This window comes from Dromaius novaehollandiae, chromosome 22 (genome assembly GCF_036370855.1).
Source record: "Dromaius novaehollandiae isolate bDroNov1 chromosome 22, bDroNov1.hap1, whole genome shotgun sequence".
Taxonomy (NCBI): Eukaryota; Metazoa; Chordata; class Aves; order Casuariiformes; family Dromaiidae; genus Dromaius; species Dromaius novaehollandiae.
In genome coordinates, this window is record NC_088119.1 from 9,632,138 (window position 1) to 9,659,457 (window position 27,320).

General features: G+C 53.1%; 1 protein-coding gene across 3 annotated transcripts; it reads left to right on the forward strand.

Annotated features, from left to right (window-relative positions):
* Positions 1-478: 478 nt before the first annotated feature.
* SOCS7 (suppressor of cytokine signaling 7) lies at positions 479-26,975 on the forward strand. Of its 3 annotated transcripts, XM_064524665.1 has the most exons (10): positions 483-1,475; positions 8,221-8,285; positions 11,482-11,586; positions 12,460-12,561; positions 13,444-13,574; positions 14,018-14,186; positions 17,594-17,722; positions 20,635-20,770; positions 21,127-21,284; positions 21,540-26,975. In XM_064524665.1, the coding sequence occupies exons 1-9, from the start codon at positions 601-603 to the stop codon at positions 21,245-21,247; spliced, it is 1,833 nt and encodes a 610-aa protein (XP_064380735.1). In that variant the 5' UTR covers positions 483-600; the 3' UTR covers positions 21,248-21,284; positions 21,540-26,975. The 3 variants fall into 3 exon arrangements, with proteins under 3 accessions (XP_064380737.1, XP_064380735.1, XP_064380736.1); XM_064524667.1 differs by lacking the exon at positions 17,594-17,722 and having other exon boundaries at positions 479-1,475; XM_064524666.1 differs by lacking the exon at positions 12,460-12,561 and having other exon boundaries at positions 484-1,475.
* Positions 26,976-27,320: the final 345 nt, after the last annotated feature.

A 27,320-nucleotide genomic window follows, 5' to 3' on the forward strand; every position in this document is an offset into this window, starting at 1 on the left:
CAAGAGCTGTACTAGGGCCATGCAAGAGCCGTGCAAGAGCCGTGCTAGGGCCATGCAGTAACCGTGTGAGAACCATGCAAGAGCTGTGCAAGAGCTGGGCCAGGGCCATGCAGCAACCGTGCGAGGCAGCGCCAGGCTGGCAGCGCCGCGGTGCCGGGTGCCTCAGTTTCCCTGCCTCCAGGGCGGCCCGGTGGGGCAGCCCCGGCGACGCGGGCGGGGGCGGCGGTTCGAGGGGGACGTGACCCGCTGGGAAGACCCCGGCGCCCCGCCGCCACCACCGCCGCCGCCGCCTGCCCGGGCAGCGCCGCGTCCCCCCGGCGCGGGGCCCCGGACCCGCGGGGGGAACCACGTGGAAGGGGCGCGCCAGGGGGCGGGGCTTGGTTCGCAGATGGGCGTGGTCTCCGCGGCGGGAGGCGTGGTCTTCGCGGCTGGGGGGCGTGGCCCACGCGGGGGCGTGGCCTGGGCCGGCGGCGGAAGTGGGGGGGCGTGGCGGCGCGCGCGCGCGGCCGTCGCCGCTGGGGAGGGAGCCGCGGCGGCGGCCGGTGCGAGGCGGCGGCGGCGCGGCGGGTCCCGGCGGACCATGCGGCGGCGGCCGTAGCGATGCAGCGGGCCGAGCTGCGGGAGGGCGAGGCGGCGGCGGCCGCGGCGGCCTCGTACCGGGTGCTGAGCCGCCTGCTGGGCTATGGGGCCGCGCCGGAGGCGGGCGCGGCGGGGGGCGGCGCGGCCGTTACCGGCTCCGGCGGCCCGGGCGGCGCGCGGCTGGCGGCGGCGGCGCTGCCGGGCGGGGGGCTGCGCGGGTCGCGGCCGCCGCCGCAGCTGATGGTGTTCCGCAACGTGGGGCGGCCCGGCGAGGAGGGCGGCCCGGCGGCGGGCGGCGGCGAGGGCCCGGCGGGCGGCGGCGAGCTGCTGTGCCCGCGGCACCGCTGCGCCCTGGAGCCCAAGGCGGCGGCGGCGGCGGCGGCGGCGGGGGGGGGCGCGGAGCCGCGCTGGGCGGCCGTGCCGCCGGGCGGGCTGGAGCTGCAGCTGGCCGCGCTGGAGCTGCAGCAGCCCGGGCTGGGCGGCAAGGGCGCCGGCGGCTGCCCCTGCCTCGGCCTGCTGCCGCCGCCCGCCGGCCCCGCCGCCGAGGAGACCAGCGACGCGCTGCTGGTGCTCGAGGCGCTGGAGCCCGACGAGCCCGAGAGCTGCTCCGAGGGGGAGCCGGGCAGCCCCGGCCGCGCCGACCCGCCGGAGCCGCCGCGCGGGGCCGCCCGCGCCGCCGCCGCCCGCGCCGCGCCGCCGCCCGCCGGGGCCGCCGGCGCCAGGAAGGGCTCGCTGAGGCTCCGCCTGAGCCGCCTCTTCCGCACCAAGAGCTGCAGCGGGGCCTCGGCCGCCGGGGACGCCGCCGCCGAGAGACGCCGCTCCGGGGAGCTGCCCGCCTCGGCCGGGAGCCTCACCGACGTGTGCGGCCCGCGCGGCCGGGAGCCGGAGGCGGGCAGGTAGGACGCCGTGCACCGGGGGCGGGGGGGGGGGGGTTGCGCCATGCCGGGGGGGCCCAAAGCGCTGGGCAGGTAAAGGCCCGAGTGGGGCTCGCGGGGAGGAGATGGTCGGGCTGGTTTTTAGGCCGGGAGCTGAATCGAGGAGGAGGGTTTGTGCGAATGAGCAGCATCCTGCCCTACTGAAAGCGCTTGGGGTTGCAGCTCGCGTCCGTGCTGGGCTCTGGGCACGGCGCAAGAGTCGGCGGGGCCGCGGGGTGGAGGACGCAGGGCAGGGGATGCCGCAGCACGGAGAACCAGCGCGAGGTGCGTGCGGGTCCCCGCTGCTCCCCGGCCGGCACCGCGGGGTCTGTCCCTCCCGAGGAGCGCTTGGGCCTCCCAGAGCAGCTGCCGAGGGTTCGTCCTTCAAATTGGGATCAGCAAGCGGAGCCCGGGCCCGGGAGAGGCAGGCAGAGGGGGAATGTGTCGCCTTGGGAGGCGCATCCGGAAAGCGGGCTGCGGAGAAACGTCTGGGAGCCGAACTCACGGAGCAATGGGTTCTTGATTCACCATGGGCAGAAGGGGCTTCTATAACGTGCGTTGCCCAGAGCAGCAGCGATCCTGGGTTTAAGGTCTGACCGTGCCGGGCCGCTGCTTGGCGTCTCTGCCCGTTAGGCAGCGGTTGTGGGTGCGGCTGTGTGCTATGGGCAGGCTGTTGAGGGCTTGTGTGCCGACTCGGGTGTTGAGCGGCTGGCCGAGCCCGGCTCGTTATCGTGGGTTCAGAGGCAGCTCTGCTGCTCGGTGCCCTGGGGACTCTGCAGGTGCTGGCTTGGTGAGGAAGTACCGTGTCTGAAGAGCGGCCTTTAGAAACACCGAGGTGCAACTGAAGACGCTTGTGTTTCCTCTCGTTCTCCTCTGCGTTGCCGAATGATTTCCTGACACTTGCCAATACGATGTTCAGGCTCAGACCTCCGCTGTGGTAGGCAGAGCCCGCTACCCCTGCTTGCTTGGAGCAGCTCCGCGTTGCTGTAGAGGCCGTGCTGTCTCTCTTATTCCCGCCACGCTCCGCAGCAGGATGTGGCTGGAGGAAACGCTGGCAGCCAGGAGCTGGCTCAGTTTCACCGTGCGGAGGAGCCAGGTGTGCTTGTTGGAGAAGCTGGAGGGACCGATCCTGGGACGTCTGCGTGGGGTGGTTGGGATGCAGAGCTCCCTGTACTATTTGCTGGGGCACTTGCTTGGCTTGTGTCTCTTTGGCTGCAGCTGGGTTATGACGCTCAGAAGCAACAGCCACAGCTTTTTCCCAGCGTGGGATTTCAAAACCGCCCTTTGCCAGCAGCTGTGGCCAGCGGCTCTCATTCTCTTGGCAGTTTGGTACAGCAGCCATCGCTGTCGGGCTGCTCTTGCCTGGGCAAAGCCAGCAGGCGTGTGGTCTCCATCGGCAGCTGAGGGACCACAGAGCTTTGAACTGCTGCCGAAATTGTGCCGCCCTGTCTGGGACTGCCAGGACTTTCTACAGTAACTTTTTTTATCCTGTAGCTAGTTTTGAAAGTTGGCACTGATTTCTCGAGCCACTTAGAAAAGCGTGGTTTGGTTCAGCTGTACTTTGTGTGAACTGTATTTGGAGCAAGTTCCCCTTAATCCCGTCCCATCTGATTTATTCGCGCTGGTGGCACCCTGCAAGCCCTCTGTTCCTGCCCCGCGTCTGTCGGCTCTGGGAGCCCTTGGCTGCTCTCCCTGTGCCGGGCTCACGGCAGAGACAAAAGGAGGGTGGTTCAGTAGAAGACGTCAACGGCTCGATACCAGTGGGAGAGGATAAAGCGCTGGCTCGTTGATCCGTTATCGGCCCCCCGACTTGTGTCGGGATGGGTTTCAAGCTGGGCCTGTGCTACAGAAACTTTCTCTCCTACTGTAGCTTTTCCAGCAGAAGAAATATAATTCCTCACGGAGGAGGAGGCAGGGCGAGTGTTTGAGGTCTATGCAACTGTTTCTAGTCAGCCCAGAAGCAGCATTAAATAATTGAATGGGCTTTGAGTATCAGAGCCTCGTGGCTGCTGACTGCACCCCCTTGCATGGCGTTTTTGGACGGTATCCCTCTGCTTTCCCGGGGTGTAGCTGGAGATCTGGGATGAGCGAGCAGGAAGCTTTGGGGTTTGCTCCGGAGATGCTGACCTTCGCTCGGGTGTGACCGGAGCACTGGTTTGTGGTGGCTGTGCAGTTTGGGAGGCCAGGAGGCAGCTAGGCTGTAGTGGAGGCAAAGAAGCCGAAATTACTGCCCCCTTTGAAGCAGGGAACGACTTCTGGGATCAGGTAGCCTGAGCTCCTGTGCCGACTTGCAGTGTCGGCTTGCAGCCCCGGAGCTGGTCAACGCGCTCGTGTCTTAGCTAGCGTTAACGTGCTCCTGAGAGGAGGCTCGGTCCTGCACGTGGCATGTTGAAGCTGTGTTATACTGTGGCTGATGAGCTTCACTTGCCACAAATGACTAATGTGCCCCAAACAGTAGAGAGTCGGGTTGCCTGTCATGACATAATATTTTGTTAACGTTCTTGTGGCTTGTTCGTTCCTTGTTCTTCTCGTTGACAAGAGCAAGGAGCCTTCAGGATTTCACAGCGTTGAAATAAGATGACGTAAAATTGGCAGTTATGTCTTAACAGATTTGGAGCAGAAAAGAACCATATTGCTGCCCGGGTGTTTCCTTTTGTCGGAGAATTTAATGGTCACTGCTGGTGGAAGTGCTGACTTCTCGCGCTCCAGCATTGTGGAATTTGCTGCACTAATTAGGCAGTATTTTAACAAAGGTTAGTTCAAGGTGCCTGATGCAGCAGCTGCTGTGGTTCAGGGGCCTCTTTGCTGCTTCCAGTTTCTTGAGCGTCCTCGTGCTGCGGAAGTCTGGCTTACTCGGGCTGTGCTCTTGGCGTGGGGGGACTGCTGCCCTTGTGCTGGGGGTAAGGGGTGCCTCGCAGCTGCCCTCGGTGTCGGTTCGCTCTGCTGCCGGGAGGCTGCACGTTGGTGAGACGTTTCCCGCTGGCTCAGGGGACGTGGCCTTGCTCTTGTCGGCCTGGAAGAGTTGGGCTGTAGACGTCCACCCAAGCCTGCGCGGGCGCTTTGCCCCTCTGATGTGAGGGGGACGCGAGGTCTCCTTTGCTCTCCCACTCGCCCTAGCCCGGCAGCACGTTTGGTAGGTAGCGACCTGGATATTTCCTTGGTCACCGTTAGAAGATAACCCAGTCTTCAAGTCCCTCTGGTCATGGGTGCGTTGTGCAGCAGCTCGGCTCTCTGCCAGGGTCTTCGTTAGACTTGATGCATTAAAATCATGCCAGCAGATGCTGTCCAGTGTGATGGGGGGGTTGCTGACCCTCTTAGCGAGGGAAGGGCTCTCTGCTGAGTTCAGAGCCAGCTCTAGGGTTAACTAAAGCCTGTGCTCGCTACGGAGCTCTCGTATCCGGCTCGCGGCTGCCCGCTGCGTCCTGACCGGCACCTGGGGAACGGTGCTCTCGGTCCGCACTGGGTGTTTATCTAGCACAACTCTCTTTTTTAAAAAAACGTTACTGGGAAACAGAATTCCCTGTATTTGAAGTTGCTGCCCAGGCTTCCCGGAGTGGTGTCAGTCCCCAAGGCAGCACAGTACAGCTTTGCCTCCCGCACGTAGCAAGAGTTAAAAAGGAAACCAGCCCCATTATCTGAAATCAATAGTTGGGTTCTGCTGAGCTGCAGGAGACTTAGACTGAAACTAAATGCGGAGATACCTGGCTGCTCCCCCCACCCCCAGGCCTGAGTGTTGATATTTAAATATTGCATCACTGAAACTGCTTTTTTTTTTTTTGAAGCAGTTTTTAGCACAGAGCTTGGCACGGAGTTCAGGGTGATCGGAGGGAGGGGGGAAGGGGGCAGTGCAGGCTCAGGCACCCGTCGCGCAGACGGCTCTGTGCGGATGCACCTGGGCTGCTGCTGCAGGTCGGGTGCCAGGTTGGTACCCGAGTCTTGTGAGCGAGTTGCTCTGCAGTATTGGTGACCTGACCTTCTGAGGTTTTTAGCAAGTGTCCCTGTTATCATATGCATAAAGTACCACCTAGCTAGTCTGGATGGCTGGATAAGACTTGCCTTAGAGGGTGTTAACAGGACATTTAAAACCACTGCTTTAGAATGAGTGAAGTCGGCATGTTCTCTGGCTGTGCAGAGTGCGGTCTCTAAGGTGGCTGCCTCAGGCATCGCTGAGTTGGAGGGTAGCTGACCCTAAAATCCTGATTTGATCGAACTCAAGGGGTTCCCCCGCTGGCTCTCTGTACCGTATGGATCCCGTGCAGAGTCCGTCTGCGGTATTTGTGCGTGGCAGTGTCCACGTATGGCTTTGTGTAGTGCTGCAGGGCTCTGCTCTTCTGGTGCTGCAGCGTTCAGGTCCTGGTCACGCTTAATTACTTATCCATGGTTTTCAGCATCGCTTGGAGATGACTGCAGAACTTAAAGGCAGGAAGAGGAAGTATAAGAGTTTGGCGGAGATTGAGTTGTAAAGTGGAAGATTCAATCCACGTGAATTATTTCTTGCTCTCACCCTGCTGCAGATGTGAGCTTGCTGGAAATGAGAAATCATAGAAGTCTGTCAATGGCCATAAAACATTGGCATACGCGTAGCTGTTTTGCTAACAGCAGAATGCCAGCAGTTCTCTTTTCTGTGTGGTTTAGTGGGTAGGAACAAAACCTGCTACCAGATTATAAGGCTGGTTGATATCAGTGCAGAAATGTAATTTTGTGTGTGCACGTGCAGCTGGTGCATGGTGGTGTTCTGGGAACAAAACCCTCAGATAGGTGTGAGAAGCTCAAAGTCAAAACACTTCTGAATATTTTGATGGAATTTTATATATCCAGATGATTTTTCTCAATATTTTTGTGAGCAAACTTACAATATTAAATATTTTTTCGCAGCTGTGTGACCCAATGAAGTTGCTGGCGTTGTTCAGATAGAAAGGAGAGGAGCGTTTGCTGTTCCCCGTGGAAAGATTAGGGCACACGCATCTGTTCTGCGCTCAAATGGGGCTCTATTGCATGGCAGCGTGAGACTGGAGCTCGGATTTCTTCTCCCCGTAGGTCGGCTAAGTTGCGTCTCCGGTGCAATCCTTGCTGCCGGGTGGGATCCCTTGCTCCCAGCCGCTCTTCTCTGGAGCTTTGTCTGGGCTTCCTGGGAGGCTGCTTGTGGAACGGGGTGGCTGAAGCACAGCACACAAACTGTGCTTGAGGTTTTGTCTCAAGCGCTTGCTGGGAGAAAGTTGAAGAGCAAGGAGGAAGTCTACGAAGAAGCGTCAGCCCTGTGAAATCCTGTTTGCGGTGGGAGCGGGGTGTTCTCCCAGACAGGAGCGGTCGTGGCCCTTGCTGCGATGGCGAGGGGTGAGCAGAGCTGCTCTCCGAGCTCGTGCAGATCTCTGGTACGGTCACTTGCCCGGATGAAGTGGGACCGCGTCCTCTGGGTAGCACAGCCCAGTCTGAGCGTTTAACTGGGAGTGACCTCGTCTGGCCCAGGACAGCCCTACGGACTAACACAGCTGATGCTGGACTGGTCAGTGGTGGCATGGGCCTGCGCCGGGGACTGCAGATACCAAGGGACCTTTGCCAGAAGCTGTGGCACGCCGGAGAGCTGCCGTTACATTCAGCTTTGTTCTTGCGCTCCCTTTTTATACGTAAGGGAGTTTCTGGCACCGCTGTGTTTCCTACTCTCTGGAGCGGGAACCTGGGGCCTGGCAGGGTTCTGCAAGCCGAGGGCTGAGCAGGCCGACTCGCGTGGGTAAAGCACCTCTGTGTGAGGTTGGAGCCTCGCTAGACCGCACTTTGGTTTCGTTTGAAACAGTTCGTGGTCAGCCTCTGCTGTACAAAAATACCACTACAGTTGGGTGGCCTATAAATAGGGCTTCTGGTTTAAATAGTGGGCCAAGTCAGACAGCTTTTTTTTTTCTTCTTGTTTTCCGTTGCAAGACCTTCTCTTGCAACCTGGCTTCTAGCAGAGAGGTCTGCTAGTGAGACTGGTTCCTGTCCTCACCTCAGCCGTGGACTCAAGTCCCGGGGGACCCAGACCCTGCCTCAGTTACTAGCACTTTCTCTGCGTAGATCTGTACGAAGCCCTCAGGAACTGTGCTAGGGAAGGTGCTGAAAGGAGTGGTTGGTTTAAAGCGCAGTGAGAGCACAGGGCTAGCTGCAGCGTGCTTTAGAACTGGTGTTTTGGAAAGGAAACTTCACAGGTGTTCCAGGTCCTCGTCAGAGGTGAATTTTTAGCTGTTTCCATCCATCCCAATGGCTCTAAGTCTGCTTGCCTATCCTCCACCTGCCTTCTGAAATGCTCTGGGGCAACGGTATCCTCCAAACTCGGAGCGTGAGGGCATTTCATGTGCTTGCTCTAGGCACAACCCATATTTGTGCGGGGATCTAACCTGTTTGTCTAAGGCATTTGGCAATGTCTGATCTAGAGAAATAGTGTGATGTCTGTTGTGAAACAGCTTCTTGGCTCAGTTACCATACTTGCTTGGGGTTTTTCTTTCCAAAGACTTTATTAATTACCTAGAGATTTGCTTAGCAGCAGGATTGAGACCAAGCTTTACTGGTTGACTGTTCTCCTTAAGCCAAAACACCACTCTAGGAATTGAATAAACATGCAGTGTTCAACTGTCTCCGACTTTGGTAAATAATGGTGAAGACTCTCCCTGTTTGAGAAAATCAAATGATGTTTTCTTCTTTTGGGATGCACTGGGTCTTCCCATCTCTCCTCACGATGTTTCTTTATTTCCAATAGGAAACACAGACTGACGAGAACTCAAAGTGCCTTTTCCCCGGTCGTTTTCAGCCCCCTCTTCACAGGTAAGAATGGGGAAGATTTACAGCATGGCATTTCATTTTGCTATGAAAAGGGCAGTACATGCTTAATGCCAGACAGATGACATGGCTCTTTCCTCCGTGTAAACCTGGGTCTGTGGATAGCTGTTTTGTCCTACTTGGCCTAAAACTCCAAACAAGAAGAACTGTGAAGAGCATGACTGATGTGGGCACTTTGCAATTTCCCCTGCTGAAATGCGGGTTTGAGTGTGATCTTGGAGGCAAAGATCCTTCTTGCATTCAGGGCTGTTCGTATCAGAGGGGTTTGGAAGATCCCTCTCGTTCAGCCGCTGCTCCCCTGCGTGCTTCCCCTCTCTCCCCACTTCCCGCGGCTTTTTCTGTCCTTCCCTTTTCTGCCGTGGGGAAGTTGGCTGCTTTATAAACGGTGCGAGGGGGGAAGTCCTGCTTTACTCGCAGCTGAAAGCGGCAGTACGAAGAGGTTGCAGTCAGGCATCGAGTGCCCGTTGCGTGCACTGTGCGCTTGCAGTCAAAGCGGTCCTCGCCATGGGCTTGGGACTGACCTGGGAGATTCCTGTCTTGAATATTTACTCATGACCTTAGAATTTTTTTTATGCAAGTTTTATCAGTTACAGTTTTGCACAGCCTGTTACAAAAGCCAGATTCAAAGTAAATAAATGTTAAGGATCTGATTTGCAGGGTAGAGGAATCAAAATATTTGATTGCGTAGTGTTAGCAGTATTAGGAAAACCCGGTGGGTGGAGTTGAAGGCCACCTCTCGCTGTGGGTTTAGGTGTCTGAAAGCTTGGAGAGCCTGGGGAAGGTGCTGGTGTGCGCTCTGTGTTCCTGAGCGAGGGTTCGAGCCCTCTCTTTGGAAAGCCGTGGAGGTTCTTGCTGAAAAGTGGCTCATGTTTCAGAGAAGTGACCTTCAAGGCAGAGTGTTCATTTGATTTGCCTGAAACCAGTAACTGAAAATTTCTGATCAGGGCCTCCTGTTTCTTTTAGTTGCATGATTCACTCAGCTCTTTCAGAAATGGAGTAATTTGGGGCTAATTAAACTATAGTGCTTTTTGTTCTCTCCTCCGTTCTGATCTTGGATATCGCTTCAGCTGATGTCTTGGTAGTGGGGTATCAGGCAGAGGACTTGTTCCTTGCATGATGTGACTGGCTTCCTGTAAGTGTCATGTGCATTTATTGAGCAAATCGAGGCTGATTAAAGCAAAAGCTGCTCTCATCACTTTGTCAGCTGTTGCTAGGGGAAGGAGCATTTGCTGTGAGCGTAAAATCTGTAGTCCTTATGCGTGCTGCTGGCGATGGGGGTGGTTCATCCAGATGTGCGTGGCGCGAAGTATCTTTTCTTCAGAAAAGACTACAGAGCAGAACCTGGAATTAATAACTTTCTGCTTTTAATTTGGGAGATTGATTTGACTAAATGTTAGTTTATACTATTGACTATTTTTAAAATGACTTATGTTGATTTCTGCAAGTCAATGCCAATGCCCATTTAGGAGCTTTTCATTTGCAGAAGACCGTGGCCCATGCCAGCTTCCCTAAAGTGAGTGTCTGAACTTGAATTGCTTTGGTTTGCTGTTGGCTTCCCTACGCTTGTGTGGCAGAGGCCTTGGGTTTTTTGGTTTTGTTCTTTGTTTTTTCCACATAGCTGCTGTATAGGCAACTTCCCCAGACAGGGACCACGAAAGGGGGACCGAATTTGAACGGCTGGACCAGCTTGCATGGATTTCTTGGTGATTTGCTTTCAGATTCAGCGTAAGGGTGGAGTGGGAGTAACAACACTCTCCTTGGGAAGGCCGTTCTAGCATTTCATGGTCTCTCCTTGGGCATTTCTGAGGAGTGCTGTGTCCACTGAGCACCGAAGCCTGCTGTTTTGGCTCCTACTGAATTAGGAAGCATTTGAAAGCTGAATTATTGCAACCCTTCTTAATCTTGTCACGTTTTGGTTGTACGAGACGAATGCATCCAACCTACATTGCCATTTTATTTTCTAGGTGTGGAAAACTGTGTGTGTGTTCACACCCATAAATCCCGCAGGGAGAAAGTACCTCGGAGGATAAACAACCCTAAATACCTCTCTTAACTTTGTTTATTAGTAGATAGGCTTTTTAAAAACAGGGAAGCTGAGTCAATATTGTCATCTGTAGTGCCTGGTTAATGCATGGTCAGGTATTATCAAGAGATCGGGTGAAGCTGTGTTACGGTATCTGGAGCAGAAGAGGAGCTACAGGCCCACAGGAATTGGAATCTACGGCAGCAAGTTTCATTGTCCTTGAGACCATAGTTTACATGTTTGTAATGATTTGTTTTCGGTGCTGGTGGTTCATGGGTGCCTGGTTAGAGTAGACTGACTGTGGAGAAGTGCCTTGGCTGTGGCGATGCTGCTTAGCCCTCGCTTCAGAAAGTAGGTGTGTTCCTGTTCACCCTGTATCAGTCCAGTACCGAGACTGATGCTTTAGCCTTGATTCAATGGCTTTATTTCTCTCACATTAGTTTATCTCAAGCTTTTCTCCTTTTTAAGTTACCCATCTTTCTTTGTGTCGTTATTTTCCCCCAGCAGTATCCCGGCTCCAGAACCTTTAGACACAGGCGTGTTGTGGCTATTTGATGTAAAAGCCTGTCCAGCTCCCTTGTTAATTTTTAGAGATGGTACCCTCATGGCCTTTCAGGCAAAAGGTGTTTCTTTTTGATTGTTTAAGATATCTGTAGGCAAACACCTTTTGGAATTAATAGGAACACTATCTCAAAGACTTTAGTGCTAAGTGGTACCTACTGTTGTGTAAGTAGGTCTGTGAACCCCCTTCCCAAGAATTAGACGAGGTGCCACCGTTGTGCATCACTGATAAGCTCTGCATGTCACACTAACTCGATGATGAAAAGGTTTTGTAGCCCCTTCCTCATCGTATCCCCTTGATATTGGATTTAGTCTGGGTTCAGTAGCATGTATCGGTATTTATCATTTCCTCAAGCCTGGCAGTTGGTTAGGGCCTGACCTTTGGGCTGCAGGAGCAGAGCTGATCAATGTCTCAATCAGTGCAACAGAAAAATTCAGTTTGCAAACAGTTAATGAGGAGACCTTTGATCTGGGTGGAAACTGTCCTCCAAATTTCTTCCAGTTACAGCCCCTTCCCTTCCCCTCCCTCCCTGTGCTTGGCCTGTGCATGCCTTGGCGAGGGTGCGATTCTAACGGTCTCGCTCCACCAACCCTCAGGTGAAACAGTGTCACTAGTGGATGTGGACATCTCTCAGCGAGGACTGACCTCCCCTCACCCTCCGACTCCTCCGCCTCCGCCACGAAGAAGCCTCAGCCTGCTAGGTACTGTGCCGTGCCTGCGTCGGGAGCGTGCCGTGCCGGTTCGGGAGCGTAGGGACGGCCGCTGGTTCCGTGCCGCGGCGTAGGAGGAGGGTCGCGAGGGTCCCTGCCGGTGGGCTTGCTGCCTGCTCATCCGACCTAGTAACACGCCCGCTTACCCTTCCCTGACAGAGGATTTCTTGCTGTTCATTGAAGGCCTCGGCATTTCTCTTAGACCAGCCAGGAGGGGAGGCTCATGGCAGAGCAATGCCAGGAGGGACTTTAACATGCTGATTTCCTAGCGTGTCCTCTGCTACGCCTGCCTTCGGAAACTTCCCTGCTTTCTAGCCAGAGCCGAGCGAGGCCGGTTCCCTTCTGTGCTCCCTAGTTTGTGGAAGCAGAGGCTCCTTGGGAGGATGTCGGGAGCCTGGCTTAGCTGTTCTGCATCCTTCTCTGGAGGAGGTTTCTCTCTGCCCGGGAGGAGTTTGGGAAGAGTAAAGTCAGCCTGAATAAACAGCAGCTTAAACTGCACGTGCCAGGGCCATGTCATGTCTGTGCAATCTTCTGTCAGTGCCTGTCCTGTGCTGCAAGCTGCATGCATCGAGATGCCCGGGCTGCGAGTTAACTTCTTGGTTCTAGGAGTGCATGTGAGTGTGTGCGTGTGTGTGTGTAAGCCTCCAAGTAAACTGAAGATGAGCCAGTTTGAAGTGGCAACAGCTACCTGCTCTCGGAGAAGCTAGTGGAAGATCACGAGCTGTCAGTGAAAAGCTTCATCTTCCCCTTTCCCAAGCAGTGCTAAGTGCTGGTTTGCTCGTGCCGTGTTGTCGGGGGCTCGGCAGCGCAGAGCTTGCTCGCTTTCCTGTTTCCTGAATCTCTCTTGCCTCTGTTCTCTTCTAGATGATATCAGTGGGACGCTGCCTACATCTGTCCTAGTGGGTCCGATGGGGTCCTCCCTGCAGTCTTTCCCTCTGCCTCCGCCTCCTCCACCCCATGCCCCAGGTCAGCTTAGCTGTAGCAGCAAGGCTCCCGTTTTTCCCTTCAGGGATCCGGAGTTACGTTTTTTGTCTTGGTAAACTTTAAGGCTGCGCTTAAGGCTTTAAGAGCAACAGTGCTGCTGCCTTTGCCCCCTTCCAGTCATGCAGTCCTGCTCACCTTGTTAAATGCTCACTTACGGTTGTCAAGGCTCTGGTTTCTTGACCCCAGTACACTGCCTTTTTTTTTTCCCATGTGGTGTGGCTCTTTCTATTGCCCACAGTGGCTTTACCGAAGCTTGTAATCACATTAGTTTTATCCTCAATTCAGCATCTCCTGTTTTCTCTGGTTCCTCTTGGGTTTGGCAGAATTACGGCCCAGCCTGGTCCTGGCTGCAGGCTGGCCTGTGAGTCCTGCGAGGTGTTGGGAACTTCTTGCTGACTAGTGTCACAATGTCAGAAAACGGCCTCGGGAGCAGGGTTTAGTGGAGGACCCCAAGCTTTGACAGCCAGCCTATTGTGTGGTCCAAATCAACGGTACATGAGGTTGTGTCCGATCCTTCAGGACCCAAATGGTTTTAATTGCCCCTTTTTTTAGGAGCTAAGATGTTAGCATATATTTTAATTCCTTTCAGTCAGTGCTGCCTGGCGCTTCCCTCCAAGCTGACATAAAGAAATAGCAGGTGAAGGCACCGAATTAGTCGCCCTGGAAGAGCCAGGTCGCGATGCCCGGTGTCCCTCACAAGGACACGGCCCTTCCCCGGTCAGTCCAGGTTCCTCTTCCACGTTCGGCTCTGCCGCTTCTGCCCTGACCTCCAGAGCCGAGAGCGTCCGGGGGGGACGGGGCGGTTTATTCCTTGGATTAGCTTTCGATCAGTGACCGTGGCGCGGCCCGTCTCTCCCTCCGCAGACGCGTTCCCGCGGATCGTCCCTCTCAGGCCGGCAGAGGCGGTGCCCAGCCAGCCCGCCCCGCACCTGCAGTGCCCGCTCTACCGCCCAGACTCGAGCAGCTTCGCGGCCAGCTTGCGAGAACTGGAAAAGGTAACGTTAACGTGGCTGGGTGGCAGCAGGACGGGCCCGTAGCAGGAGGATGTGCACTATTAGGCTGCAGGGGTAGGCGCTGCTTTTCGGGACTGATGGTCTCTTTTACAGACCCGGGAGCATAAGATTAGGATAGGACAGAAAAACCCCCAAAACCCTGGCTTTCTCCCAGTGAGTCTTTGGTGAGCCCACGAAAGCGTTTTGGCGTGCATGGGAAGGAGTGTCAGTGTCAGTTATTCTCGTAGCCCTTGTGGTAGGGGATGTGATGGCACACTGATCCAGGAGCAGAGAGTCCTCATCATCCATATTCCTGGGTGAATACAACTACTCTTTGACCCTTAAAGTCAATTAATGATGAGCAAATTGTGTTGCGTCTCTGGCTGCTGTTAAAATCTGGCTGCTCGTAGTCCAGTGGCATTCTGACCGTCTCTTTCTTTCGGTAGTGTGGCTGGTACTGGGGGCCGATGAACTGGGAGGATGCAGAGATGAAGCTGAAGGGGAAGCCAGACGGGTCCTTTCTGGTCCGAGACAGTTCTGACCCCCGTTACATCCTGAGCCTGAGCTTTCGATCACAGGGCATCACCCATCACACCCGAATGGAGCACTACAGAGGTGAGAGCCACAGGGAGTTCCTGGGATGCTGCCGACAACCAGGAGCCTATGGCTATGGTCCAGTCTGAGCTCTGGGGCCTAAAACAACGCTCTGGGCACAGACATGGCAGAAAAGGGGGAGCTGCAGTAATATGTCTTTGCTTTTGTGTCGAGTTCTGCAAGAGGCCTTAGAACTTGTACTTGACTTCAGTTTTTAATGCCTCAGGCAGCATAAATTTATATTTATAAACCCTATTTATAACTCTGAAAAACTGGCCAGTACAGGAGCTCTGTGTGCCTCTCTTCATGCCTTGTTTTGGAAAACTGGACTCAGAATGATGACAAGGTTTCTGAGATCCTGCGTGATTGAGAGGTGATGTACAGCAAGGCCCATCACTTGTAGTTGTCAGTGATTCCCAAAATGAAGCTCGTTTTCCTGTGAAATGAGAAGAGATCTCTTGATGTGATGCCTTGTCATCTCACTCTGTTCTTCCACTGAACGCTGTCCAAGAGATGCTCAGCAGTGGCACCAGCTGTGCTACGTGCCAGGCTGAGGTTTTGGTTCCACTGTTGTGGGTTTTTTTATTCTGAGAACCCCTTGCATGTTGTTTACACACTTTTTTCCTGCTGTGCTCAGCCTCTCACGTGGGCTACTTCTCACCTCGCCTGCGTACTTTTTCTGCTCATCTTCAAATGTGGTTTTCTATACCAAACACTTGTGCAGACAGCTGCCCTGAGGCGGAATAAAATGCCTGAGAGGCTCAATGCACCAGGGGTGGTATATAATACCAGGGGAGGGTATTATCAAGACTTTTGCAGCTGCCTTGTAACCAGTGGGCAGCCTTTAGTAATAGGTGCCTGTGTAGCACTGTCATTAAATGGGCCTGCAAATAACGGGTTCCAAGGCTTCCCAGCCAATCTGCTGGAGAAACCAGTGGTTTGCAACCTTTCTGAGCAAAGCTCATCTTTTTTCACCTTTTTGCCCCTGCACTAGGGATACTACTGTTGTCTTCCCCTCCCTGCCATCAGCATTGCTGGGGTAGAGCTAACAAACCTGGCAGTGCTTCTAGTCTTGAGCCCCTCTGACAATTAATGCTGGTTCATTTTTCCAGTCTATCTAGAGCTGTTCCCCTGTCCCTCACCATTGCATAAGAGGGAAGGATATTTTCATCCCCCTCTCCTTACAGAAATACCAGGAAGCACTTCCAGCTCAAGGAGATCCGAAGCTCTTTGTACAGTGGATATTTCTTTCATAGTTGAGCTTTGGAGCAAACTTTCTTTGCTGCTGCTCAGGTTTTCTTATTTTAGATGTGGGATACTTCCACTCCAGGAGCTTCTCTCTGCCCGAATGGCCTGTTATCCACATGTCCTTCCTTCTCCTCTGTATTTTTGGATGCACCAGTTGAAAGTTGGTGCTGCCACCTTCCCTAGAGCAGCATTCCTGGTCATGACGGTGAATCAAGGATTCCACTCTTGGATCCAGCGCTTTGGTCTGTGTTGGTAGCCCTGTGCTCCCACCCAGGACCGGCTGCCTTCTGCTGAATGTGCTGCGGCGGAGTGGAAAACTGCAGAGCGGAGCACTCTGATAAACCAACGGAGATGACTAATGGTGGGGCTAGGGGATCGGTAAATAGATAAATGTTTGACCTTCAGGTTTCAGGTAGATGAGAGGCGGAAATGAGAACTTCTTTACTGTCTTTTTTTCTTTGGAAAGCTGAGTAGGCAGGTTGGGGAGAGGAGAGGGATGTTTGTGCAGTAACGTTTCCACTCTAGTGATTCTCTATTGAGCCCTTAAAAGTGGCCGGTAGATGCGTTCAGATCTGAAGTCAGTGGTCCCCAGGAGGAATTGTTTATTTTTCTTTGCTTTCTGATCCCAAATGTTTAGCGGGTGTTAAACAGATCATTGCCCCCAAAGAGGTCCATGGGGGAGTGAGAGGTACCTTTCCCAGCAGAGCCTGCCAGACCTGACTGGAGGGGGAAGAAGTGCAGATTAAACTTTGTGGGCTGTGTGTGGCCCCTCTAGTGCTGGTTTCTATCCATACCGTAGAAAGCCGTGAGCTCTGGACATCTTACAGAGCTGTCTCTTAGTTTTTCCTGTAACAGCTTGGTGCTGCAGAGGCTGTGATGCTGCTGGAGGAGCCGCGCAGCCGAAAAGTCCCAGGGCTCACTTACCTGTTGGGTGCTTGTGATTCGGTTATGCCTTCTCCTTAGCGTGAGGCTTTCCAGGGGTGCAGAGTGTTCTCAAGGTCACTCTGCCGGCTTTCTGGCTTTGAGTTACAGCACTTGGGCAGACGAGTTGTGCAACACACCTACTGCTGGAATCTGCCCCCTCGGCAGGCTTGGAGCTCGCATCTGGCTGCCGGAGAGGCTCCATCCTAATCCTAGTCCGTGGTTTCTGTTTTGTTCCTCCTGGCGAAGCTGTGTTCAGTGTCGGCTCCTGTCAGAGTGCTGCCAGATCTCAGCAGATCCTGTGTCATGAGGATCATTCTTGACTCGGGCTATGTTTTGCAGCTAGAGGGGGAGTTAGAGGGGGGCGGGGGGGACACAGGTAGCATTTTGGCAAGCAGGGGGATAAATAGGGCTGCTTGCTAGTGCAGAGAGGAGGGAGTCTGGTTGCAGCACAGATATCATGAGAATAGTCTGACTTGAGGCTTAAACTAGCCAATTTAGAGATCTCTAAGCAGGTTAGAGAGCAGCCTGCCTTCCCTGTGTTGCCTCTCCAGTTTCAGTGTTTGCTACTTGAGCTTAATGCATAAGTTGCGTCAAGTGGCAGCGTAGGGGAGGATCACGTTGGTGTTTCTTGATCCCTGGTTCTAGCTTGAGAGTAATTTGAATTAAGGCAGTCGAAACAGTCTGCAAGAATATGGGGCTGCTCTGAAATAAATGTGCTTCTCTGCAGCAGCAGGACTGGCAGAAGAGGGCTTCAGCACTTGAACCCCTGGTTATTATGTACCTGTCCATGTGGGCTTAACTTCTCCAATGCACTCTTTCTTTGAGCGAGGTGCTGCTGTGTTGCTGCAGAGCAGCAGGTGTGTTTGTTAATACTGTGCTGAAATGCGTTTCAGTAGTTTACAGCAAGCAGCAGTCACTGCAGGCTGGTTGCACGTTCAGGCAAGCATGCCTTACAGCTCTGCTTGGGTTGTGGTGGTTATACTGTCAGGTCTTTCAGACTGTCCTTAGCTCTTGGAGAGCACCGGGTCCAGGGGGACAGCATCTTTGCTGGCAGATGTGACTGGTCTGTCTTTAGTGCCCTGCCTCGTTCCAGCCTCATGAGAAATAGTTGTCAGCCTCGGGCAATCCGGCCGGGGTGCTGCTCTGCTGGGGGCTGTCGCCTGGTCTTTGAGAGCATAAGGCAGTAACTTGTGACAAATGTCTGCTCTTGCCACCAGTGTTCCTGTAACGTGAAATCCTTTCTGTTCTGTTGGAAGGGACCTTCAGTCTGTGGTGCCACCCCAAATTTGAAGACCGCTGCCAGTCTGTGGTGGAGTTCATAAAGAGAGCAATTATGCACTCAAAAAATGGGAAGTTTCTTTACTTCCTCCGATCCAGGGTTCCAGGTGAGTCTTGTGCTCTAAGTCTGTGACGTTTGTTGCTCTGCGATTCGCTACTGATGTGTCCTAAGGGCCTGTTTAATGTGGCATTGGTCTGCTGCTCTCAAGTCATGTCATGGTGTGCATCCTTGCCCCTTGACTTTTTGATATGATCCTGAGAAGCAGATCCCTCGCTTGGCAGCTGCACCAAATACTTGTATTGTTAAAGAGACTTCCTGAGCCTTTCTTTTCGGGTGTATAGAAACATGGTACCATCGAACACTGCAACTAATGGAGCTGTAAACTGCAGGCTGGAAAGTTACCTCCTCAACAAGCAATTATTTGGTTGCTAAAACTCAGCTTTCTTCACTCCCCCAGTCTCAGCACTGCTTTTCTTACAGACTGCTCCATACTTTGCAGTTTCCCGGTTATCCTTTTGCTGAAACCCACCTGGGGCTGTTGAGGGGAAAGATATTAAACGGAGTGTATGTGTGGGAGCATTTCCAAGTGGTGAGCTAAATGGGAGCCTCAAGCAATAGATATTGTAGATTCAGAGTCCCTGGGGGGACCGTGGTGCCAGAGTACATCAACAGGCAGGTGCTTGCAAGCCGGGAGGGAGTGTAAGTGAAGCTTTGTTGAAGCATGTTTGCTTATACACTGTTGGAATTGCAGGATGCTTGTTTCCCCCATCCACCAGCCCAATTCCTTAAATGGGCTCGCATCTCCCTCCTGCTTAATCCAGTCTGGCAACTGGACAGTGTCTTCTGTATCTAAACGATTCTGATTTTGGCTCATCCTTCTTTACGCATCTGAAAGTTAACTGAAAAATCCAATGTGCAAGAGAGGGAAGAGATCTGAGAGAAAACAACAGTGGGGAGCAAGTTGGAGTGAGGGAAAAGGGTGATGCTTGGGAAGAAAAGAACAGAGGAGAAACTGGAACACTGCCGTGGTAAAACAGGTCACGGAAAGAGCCTGAAACAGAGGGGCAGGATTGTGAAGAGTGTGAAGCTTGCAGTAAATCTGCAGATGAAATTATAATAAATTTGCTGCCTGTCCTTACTGTCATTGCATCTGCAGCCCGCGCCTCTTAGGGGCACTGTAGCATGTCTACATGGAGATGATCGACTCCCAAAGAGTTTTTGGCCTAAAGAGACCGAAGGGGAGGAGAGATGCGATATTCCCTCCTATTGAGCTGAGGCTCGAGGCCTGCTCGGACTTGCTTAGCGGTGCCTGCAGAGCTTACAGCAGAGCTGGAATTTTAACTCGGATTTGTTCAGTGTTGCCCCCTGCCGCAGAGTTTGCCCATAACTGCAACGCTGATTTATAGCACGGTCATGCTTTGGTGGGAGGAGAGAACTGTAAAGCTAGTTTTGCAATGTACCTTGCCTCATAAAAATTCTTGAACTTAAACATTAAAGATACTTTACCTCCCTGATCCTGAGATCTCTTCCCCTCAGGAATAGGGCTTTGCAGACTTTGTAGAACTCCAGGCAAATATCTTAATGGAAAGGACTTGCTCTAAAAAGCATATTCCAAAAAGAAGAAATCCCCACCAAGCAATGCTGCATAGCTGCTGCGGAGTCGCTTGCTGCCTGGCTCTGGTCCCCTCTGCAAACTGCCGGTCGGTCGTGCCGCTCTCTCCAGATCCTGCACCTCCGCACTGGGCCTGGGCGCTCCTTGCAGCTGCCCTGCCTTGATCCGTGAAAACCAGTGTCATACTGATGCCCAGTCTTTAGTGGGAGGGTATTTAGGATCTGCAGCTCCCCAGTGTGCTCGCTAGTGCTCTTCTCCTGCCGAAATGTTAACTGCTCCTCCGAGGAGAGGGGCTGTTTCTAGCACGCAGCTGGCTGCTGGCAGCGAGGCATGTGGCTAGCACAGCGTGCAGAACTCGTGCTGCGTCCCCGCAGTTGCTGGCGGAGCTCCCAGAGGCTAATTCCTTTTCGGTAGGAGAATAAGGGTGGGGGGGGGGTTCAGCCTTCAATTGATTCCTGTTCTTCGTGCGCTCAAAAGCTGGCTCACAGCTTCCTGAGCTGCCTGGAGCAGTTTTGAGCCCATCTTAGTGTGAAGAGCTTTCCCTTTTCTCCTTTCACTCCGTTGCCTTCAGAGACAAGCCAGCAGGAGGGGGTTAGAGTGTAACTAGCTTTGAATCCTTCTGTAAAGACAGATAAAACCTTGTGCTGTGAATGAACCCAGCTCCCAAAGATCCTTCCTAGTGCTCCTGCTGACCTCTTGGCTCTGTGGGCTCGATTGTTGCCCTTAACTTTGGGGGAGGAGGAGATTGTGGGGAGGGGGACAGCTGGATGCAGCTTGCTTTCAGCCATGCAAGGTTGCTCTCTGCGTGGGGAGCTGGCTTGGTGGAAACCCCTGCTGCCTCTGCCTGTGTGCCCGGCCTCGTGACCCCACGAATGAGCAACTCTCGCACAGCTTGAGCTTGACCAAATCCCCCGCTTTTTATTGCCTTGATAGAACTGCCCAAAGGGTTAGGCAGAGCAAAGCCTATGCGCCAGTCCTGCTGCCTGCCTTTTCCCTTTTACTTCCTTCTCCATCCTTGAAATCTGATGGCTTTCAAAGGCCTGTTGCTTCTCAGTATAGAGTGATGCTCCATCTACTAATCCTTGGAGAGGGAGGTGTTTAGGAGCCAAGTGTCCCAGAATCTGCTTTACCACAGTCACCATTTTGCGTTAGCTGGAGGGAAGTGTCGTTTGCTTGTGAGGAAGGCTGGAGAGGCTTTGGCAGTCAAAGGGGGATTGCCCAAGGAAAGTTTGGCTAGCCATTTCCAAGCAATTTCAAAGCAATGGACTTCTGGGAAGTTTTCCTGCCATCTAGATACAGTCTTGCAGGAGCTCTGGTTCGCAAAAGCCACCTTTTCTTTGTGAATCTGTAGTGGTTTGATTTGTTTCTAATAAAACACTGTTCTCCAATGTTGCGGTTTTTTTCAGGTCTCCCTCCAACACCTGTCCAGCTCCTGTATCCAGTCTCCAGGTTCAGCAATGTCAAGTCCCTTCAGCACCTTTGCCGCTTCCGGATCAGGCAGCTGGTTCGCATAGACCACATCCCAGAGCTCCCACTGCCCAAGTGAGTCTCCAGGGCTGGGCCGGGAATGCCTCTCTCTGGTTCCTCGCTGATGTCCACCACAGCAGGCAGCGAGAAAAAAATCTGTATCGGTAGCAAAGGCTCTGGGAAGGAGCAGTTGCCTTCCTCAGCCCTGGGACAGCAGGCTAAGTGTCCTGTGGGCTTTAGGGACACAGCAGCAGCTGAGCAGGCCGGAGGGGTGGCCAGCTCGGGCATGAGGTGTTTCCCGTCAATGGCACAGCCTTAGGAGTTCAATTCCTGTTTGGTGACTGCGCTGGATGGGCTGCAGGGGAAGAGGCTGGTTAGAGCTTGGTTTGGTTGTGGCTTGTTGTTAAAGCCTGTGTCTGTACCTTTCTCAGGCCTCTGATCTCCTACATTCGGAAGTTCTATTATTACGACCCCCAAGAAGAGGTGTATCTGTCACTGAAGGAAGCTCAGCTGATCTCCAAACAGAAGCAGGAGACCGAATCCTCGACGTAGCAAGGCTGCCTCTCCCGTCTTGTTGCTGTCACTGATGGTAAGCGTGCGCTGCTGGTCCATGTGCTATCCTATGGAATCGGGGGTAAATTGGTCTGTTCCATCTCATTGCCAAGGAAACATGATCCTAGCTAAAAGGACAGGGCTTCTGCCACTTCCTTGTCCTTATTCGGTACCTGCACAGGCCTTTGTTCCTCAGAGGGAGCTTTGCTCTTGTGCCAAACCGGCTCCGGTTTGGGTCGATTCTGTTGCATCGAGCAGGCTGTTTGTTCTGTCTTCTCCTCTCTCCCAGTAGGAATTGGATTGTTGCCATCCTGTAGCCCAAGTCAGGCTGTGGTGGGAACAAAGCACACGAAAGTGAAGCCTGCCTCTGCAGTGTGACTTCTGCTCTCAAGCTCTTTATATACAGAAGAGGGTTCAAGACTCCTAAGAAGCACAGCAGAACAGGAACAAGAGCCTCGGCTCCTGGCTGAGGGAGAGGAAGTCTCAGGAGACAGCTGAGCCCAGCTCATGGACTCCTTGCAGAACAAAGAATGTCATGGCACTATTTACGATTTTTTGAAAGTTTTATTTTTGATGTCTTCATTTTTTTTTGTTTATTTTCAGCATGGGAAATATTGTCTTACGATCAGCTGAATTTTACTGTCCTCCCTTGGAAACTTCAAGGTAGGGGGAAGAGAGAGAAGGGGGACTCTCTGGGAAGATCTGCTCTAGGCATTATGGTAAGACTGTTCTTTGGCTCTCACCAAAAGGAGATGCAGCCAGAGAGCTGCTTTGGAGGCAGACTGAGCCGGATTCATGTGCAGCTATGTAGAATAACCTCTGGGGATATGGAGCTCTGAACAGCGTGCAGCTGTGCAGCTGCCCTGCTTTCTATGATTTTGGAGACAAGGGCCAAACTGAGTCTTGGGCTGAGTTTTGCAACTGGATTTGCAGGGCGGTCCTGCATGCCTATGTGAGTTAAGTCCAAGGAAGGAAGAGCGTATGAGCCATTTGGATGTCCTGGAGCCTTCTGCCAAATGGAGTGGTTGCTGCTGCACTGGGGAGCACAGGGCGCTCTTCTGAAGAAGCATCGTTCCACTTAGCAAACACTGGAAGATTTTGCTGAAGAGCTGCAAGCTGCAGTTGCTCAGAATTTCTGTAATAAGTGGAAGGTAGCAACAGCTTTGCTGCAGTCCATGGACCAAAGGTACTTGCTAAAGTAATCTCAGTCTTGCAGAGCCTTGGGACATGCTCTCTTAACCTTTCTGCTGGCGCTCTCCTGAAGCTGTGAATGAAGCGGGTGGTTGAGGTGTGAAGGATCTTGATCAGTAGTTGCTGGGCATTAGGAGGCATCTTTGGCATGGCTCGGAGCAAGAAGCAGATAACTGAGGATACTTCTGGGATGACCTCTGATCTCTCTGCAAGCTTGCTTGCAGCCGCCTCCTCTCCCTGGGATGCCCATGGAAACACAGCAATTCAGAAACAGTAAAAAGAGAATCGATAGCTCTTATTGCATTTCCGGGCTTGGCGCTGGCTGTAATACTTATAGCCCTTAGCATCCTGATCTGCTGTTCCATCCGTCGCAGCAGCTGCAAAGAGTTTGCATTTCGTGGTGGAGTTAAATGTTTGCCCTAAGTGATGCTGCGAAGTCTCGTTGAGAAGGATGTTACCTCCCACGCTACGTAAATGAACACGTGTTCCGGTGCTCCCAACCTGGGCGAAGCAAATGCTCTGTCGTGCAGCGGTGTGGTCTGAAAATGTGATGCTGTGTGTGGCCTGGGTCTTCTGATCAGCCTGTTGCGCTGCTGAGGTCGGTGCCCTGCGAGCTGGATGCAGTCGTTCAGGAGCTGTTAAGACTTTGTTCTTGCCCTGTAGAATCATCTATGTCCTTGAATTAGGCACAGTCATGTGGATCTTAAAGCAACCTTGAAAAATCCTGATTGTCTGCCTCTGCCAAGTGTTGCTGCAAAGGGTGCTAACAAATCCTGGCCTCCCTTTCTTAACCATCACCTCTGGCCTCTGTTTCAGTCTTGGAAACAAGTGTGTTTTTGTTTTTGCTTTTTTAATGAAAAGGATTTTGACTTCCAGATGAAACCAATAACTAAGCTTCAAAATCTGTAGAAATACCTCATCGGACACTACTTGCTACTGACTGTGCTGCATGTCAGGGGCAGTGGATATCAGGAAGGGGTAGCTGCCCCCAGGACATGCTGCGTGGCATATCTTGACCCTTGGTGAAATCTGAGCTAACGTGCCCTATCCATGGAGGGGTCAGGCATCCATCCCCCTATAGCCACTGCTGCGTTCCCTTCCCTCTGCTGAAGATCTGCAGCTCATACCAAGTTACCGGTGTAGCCTGCAAAAAATGCAATTGCTCAGACTAAGAAACGCACAGCAAATTGGGCGAATGTTGGAAAAAAGCATCCATGTAGTCGTACACATGAGACTCTTCATTCAGCAATATCAAGGCACGTGGCCCTGTTGCATCTCGACTGTTCTGTGCACTGAGGATTTGAATCTTCCAATTTTTTCATACACTGGAAAGGAAAATCTTCCTGCGAGCCAAGCGTGGTCTGACACCTCAAGTGTCTGAGTCTGTGCCAGCGAAGCAACAGTGTGCCCAGTGCAAATGTCTCCTAAAGCTCCCCTCCAAAAAAGCACCTCTGGAGATACAGATACGAGGGCGATGTGGGCCGGTGCCCGTGGAAGAGCGATGGTGTTCTGCTGGCTGCGTCTGCTGGAATTGCGAGGGAGCTGGGAGCCTTCTGGGCATGGGTAAAAACACACAAAACTGCTCCACGGTGGTGGCTGGTTTGGGGAGAAATGCGCTGTGCCGCTCTCGCGCTCTGCCATTCGCGGTAGCTTTTTAATGCTCCACTTCCCTAAGTGCACGTAAAGCTTGATGCGACTACTGCCGTGTTCCTGCTGAGCAGCTGCGTCGCGAGGGCAGATGGAGCTGCGCAGCATTAGGAGCTGTTGACGAAGCAGCCAGGCTTTTGGGGTAATAACAGAATAATCTGTGTTTGGTCTGCTGTTACTGTCCTTGAGAGGCGTTCTCCAAACAGGCTGGAGCTGCTTCTGCCATGTGAAGCTCGTGCACAGTGGGGGCAGTGTTTCTCCCAAATTGAGGCCAGCTAACGAGGGCTCTGGGTGCTGCACATGGTTTGTGCCTTGTGTTGGTCACCTCTAGCTCTATTTTGAGCCTGGCAGTAAGGTGTCTTAAGGTCGGATGCTCTGCTGTGTGCATCTGAGCAGAAAGATCTCTGCTGGTGGCAAAAACTGAAAGATCACAGCCCATCATCCTCTTTTTAGGGAGGAGCCAAGATTTTTACCTGTCTTCAAGTTGCTCTGGACAGGTATCATGATCTCTGCAAGGCTTTTGGTCAGTTGTTCGTAGTAACTGAAATGATGGGAAACCCATCCTCAGGTGTTTAATGAGGGGCTGTGGGACACAGCTGCTTCATGCTCTCGGTGTGTCAGCTGTGGCTGTACCAGACCCTCCTCTTGATCTGCATCGGGCAGGAGTAGTGGGGTCAGCTCTGATGAGGGCAGCAGATGCGCTTCAGCCTTCCTAGGGCTCTTCTCCACCTGGTTACCCAGTTCTGAAGGGTGCTGTCATCCTGCTGCCTCTAAAGGTTTTTTTATAGCCTCCTTTGTCCAACCTTGAATTCTGTAGAGGTTATTGCCTTCCTCCTCCCTTACTTAATCAGGGACAGGAGACAGATGTACCATGAAACAGACTATAAAAATGTAGAAAGTACATTTGGAAAAGCTCCTTTTTCAGGTGATCAGGTGCTCGTGGTTGAGGGTTACAGAGTTTCCAGCTGTATGGTGTACCTTTTTATCAAGTTGACAGGATCCCATAGCACGATTTGCTTAAGCCAGCTATTTTGTACGTGCCTCCATCTCTCTTCGCTGCAGCAGTGTTTCAAGGTGGGGATATGGCTTGTTCCTGCTGTGCAAAATTCATGCAAACTGAGGCAGCTGTTTCATGAGTATTGGGTGTGACTTCATCTTGAAGATGACCCAATGTGAAAGTGAATTTTTACAGGAAGAGGGAAGAAATAGCTGTTCCCAGTGATGTGGAAACATCTGCGTGTTTACAAGTAAGGCGTGGGTTTGGAAAGCAGCCAGCCGCCAAGCCAGGGTTTGAATGCATCGCTTGCTGCCGTTACCGAGTGAAACACGACTGCTGCCAGGTAAGAGCAGTGGAAGCTGAGCAGCACCTGTCCTGCTGTAGATGCACTTCTGAGCCCACTGCAACTCGTTCGTGTTGCAATAACTGCAGCAGGCATCGCCTGCACGGTGCTGGTGGCACCCCTGTCCCCGAGCGGGTGTCACCCCGCGTGGTGCGGGGCCGGTGCGGACGCAGCTCTCGAGCGGTGCAGCATCGGTGGGAAGGTGCTAGCGGGGCTGGGGCTGGCTCCCGGCCTCGAGGCGAGAGGCTTCGCAGAGGCCTTTGCGCATCGCCCGTGTTGGGACTTCTGCTCCTCGTTGACTTCACCCTCTGGTAAGCTGCTTCTCACGTCCTGGATAGCATCAGTCGTGGCCTTCTCGTGTCGGCTTACCAGTTTCATTGACGCGTTCTGCCTTGTGCCAGTACAGTTTTCTCACGTGGAAGTTTCTGGTTTGCTTTTGGGGCTAAAGCACGGGAACGAAGCCATCCTGAGCTTGGTTTGGCTTAACTGCTCTAAGACCTGCGGCTGGTAGGGTAGGAACGGCCTAAAGTGCTCACGTCAGAGGTGGAGAAGCAAAGCGTGGTGTCGAAAGCAGTTATGTCCTGCCAGACGCGTGGCACCATCTTACATATCTGACCAATTCCAAGACCCTAAAAGTGTCTTAACAGGGGCCTGTGTCCTTTTGTGCCTGCGCCCCGTGAGCACGCACGTGCAGGGAGACGGCTGGAAGCAGAGGTGCGGGGGCTGCGTCCCCGGCCGGGGAGGCTCTGGTGCAGGCGTTTGGGGCTGAAGTCTTGTCTGGGAGCTGTTGGGGGAGAATCGCGAAGAGCCGGGTTTGCAAAAGGGATTTTCCAGCTTTCAGTAGGAAGGGAACTGGCTGTTGCCCTTTGTTCTTCATGGTTAAGATCTGACATTTCAATGATTTTACCCTCCAAACTGAACCTAAGGTCTGAGCCTGCAGGTTGGAGGACTCGTTGGGGACCCAGATGTGTCTGAGTCACCTTGGCTTTCAGGGGTGAAGGGTTTTTATTAATGTGCTCTGAATAAAACCTATAGCCCTCCCCTTCTTGGCCACACTTTCCTGGTAACTCCCTTGTAATCCAGAGTCTTCCATGCGAAACAGAGCGGGCAGGACCCGAGTTCCTGACCTGGCGTGTCCCCAGGGATGGGGGACGTGTTCCCCCCCCCGTCAGGGGGACGTGTCCCCCTTCTTCTTTCAAAAACCACTTGAAGACTGGCGAGCATTATGTAACACTGGATTTGAACTCCCATGTGAAAAATGGGAGCAGAAGAAATGGGCAAATATCACTGATCTCGACAAATTTGAGGGCAGTAGCAAGCGGGGTGGTTCAGCCCCACGCGGGCTGAAAGCGCCTGCTCCCGCGGCCCTCGAGCGCGGGGAGGAGGGAGGGTTTAGCCAGGCCCCCGGCACTGTCCAACCACCGTTTGGCAGAAATGCAGCTTTGCTTAATTTTCTCATATTTTTTTTTTCTGTGTGCTTAATTTATTAAAATAGTTGCTGTATAATTTATTTTCATAAACTATATTAAAAAAGTTACTAAATGGTAAAACAGACTTGCAGGCCAATCTTTCAGAAGAAAAAGACGTTTTTTGATATAAACACAACAAATGCACTTTGGGTGTGTTTGGTTATTTTTGGGGGTAGGGGAGGGGGGGACTGGCTGTACCTGTGGGCTCGTTCCGGAGTGGGTTTGTCTGTATATATTGTATTAATAGGCATGTTTGGCCTCTCGTGTGGAGACATTAGTAACTGCTGCAGGTCCTGTTGGGGAAGCTGGTGTGAAGTTCCCGGTTTTTTGTAAGGTGTCAGTGAGGGAGAACTGACTCTTGTGTTTGTAACTCCTTTTTATTGTCGTTTTGACTGATGTTTTTTTGGTTGGGGGGGGGATGGGAGA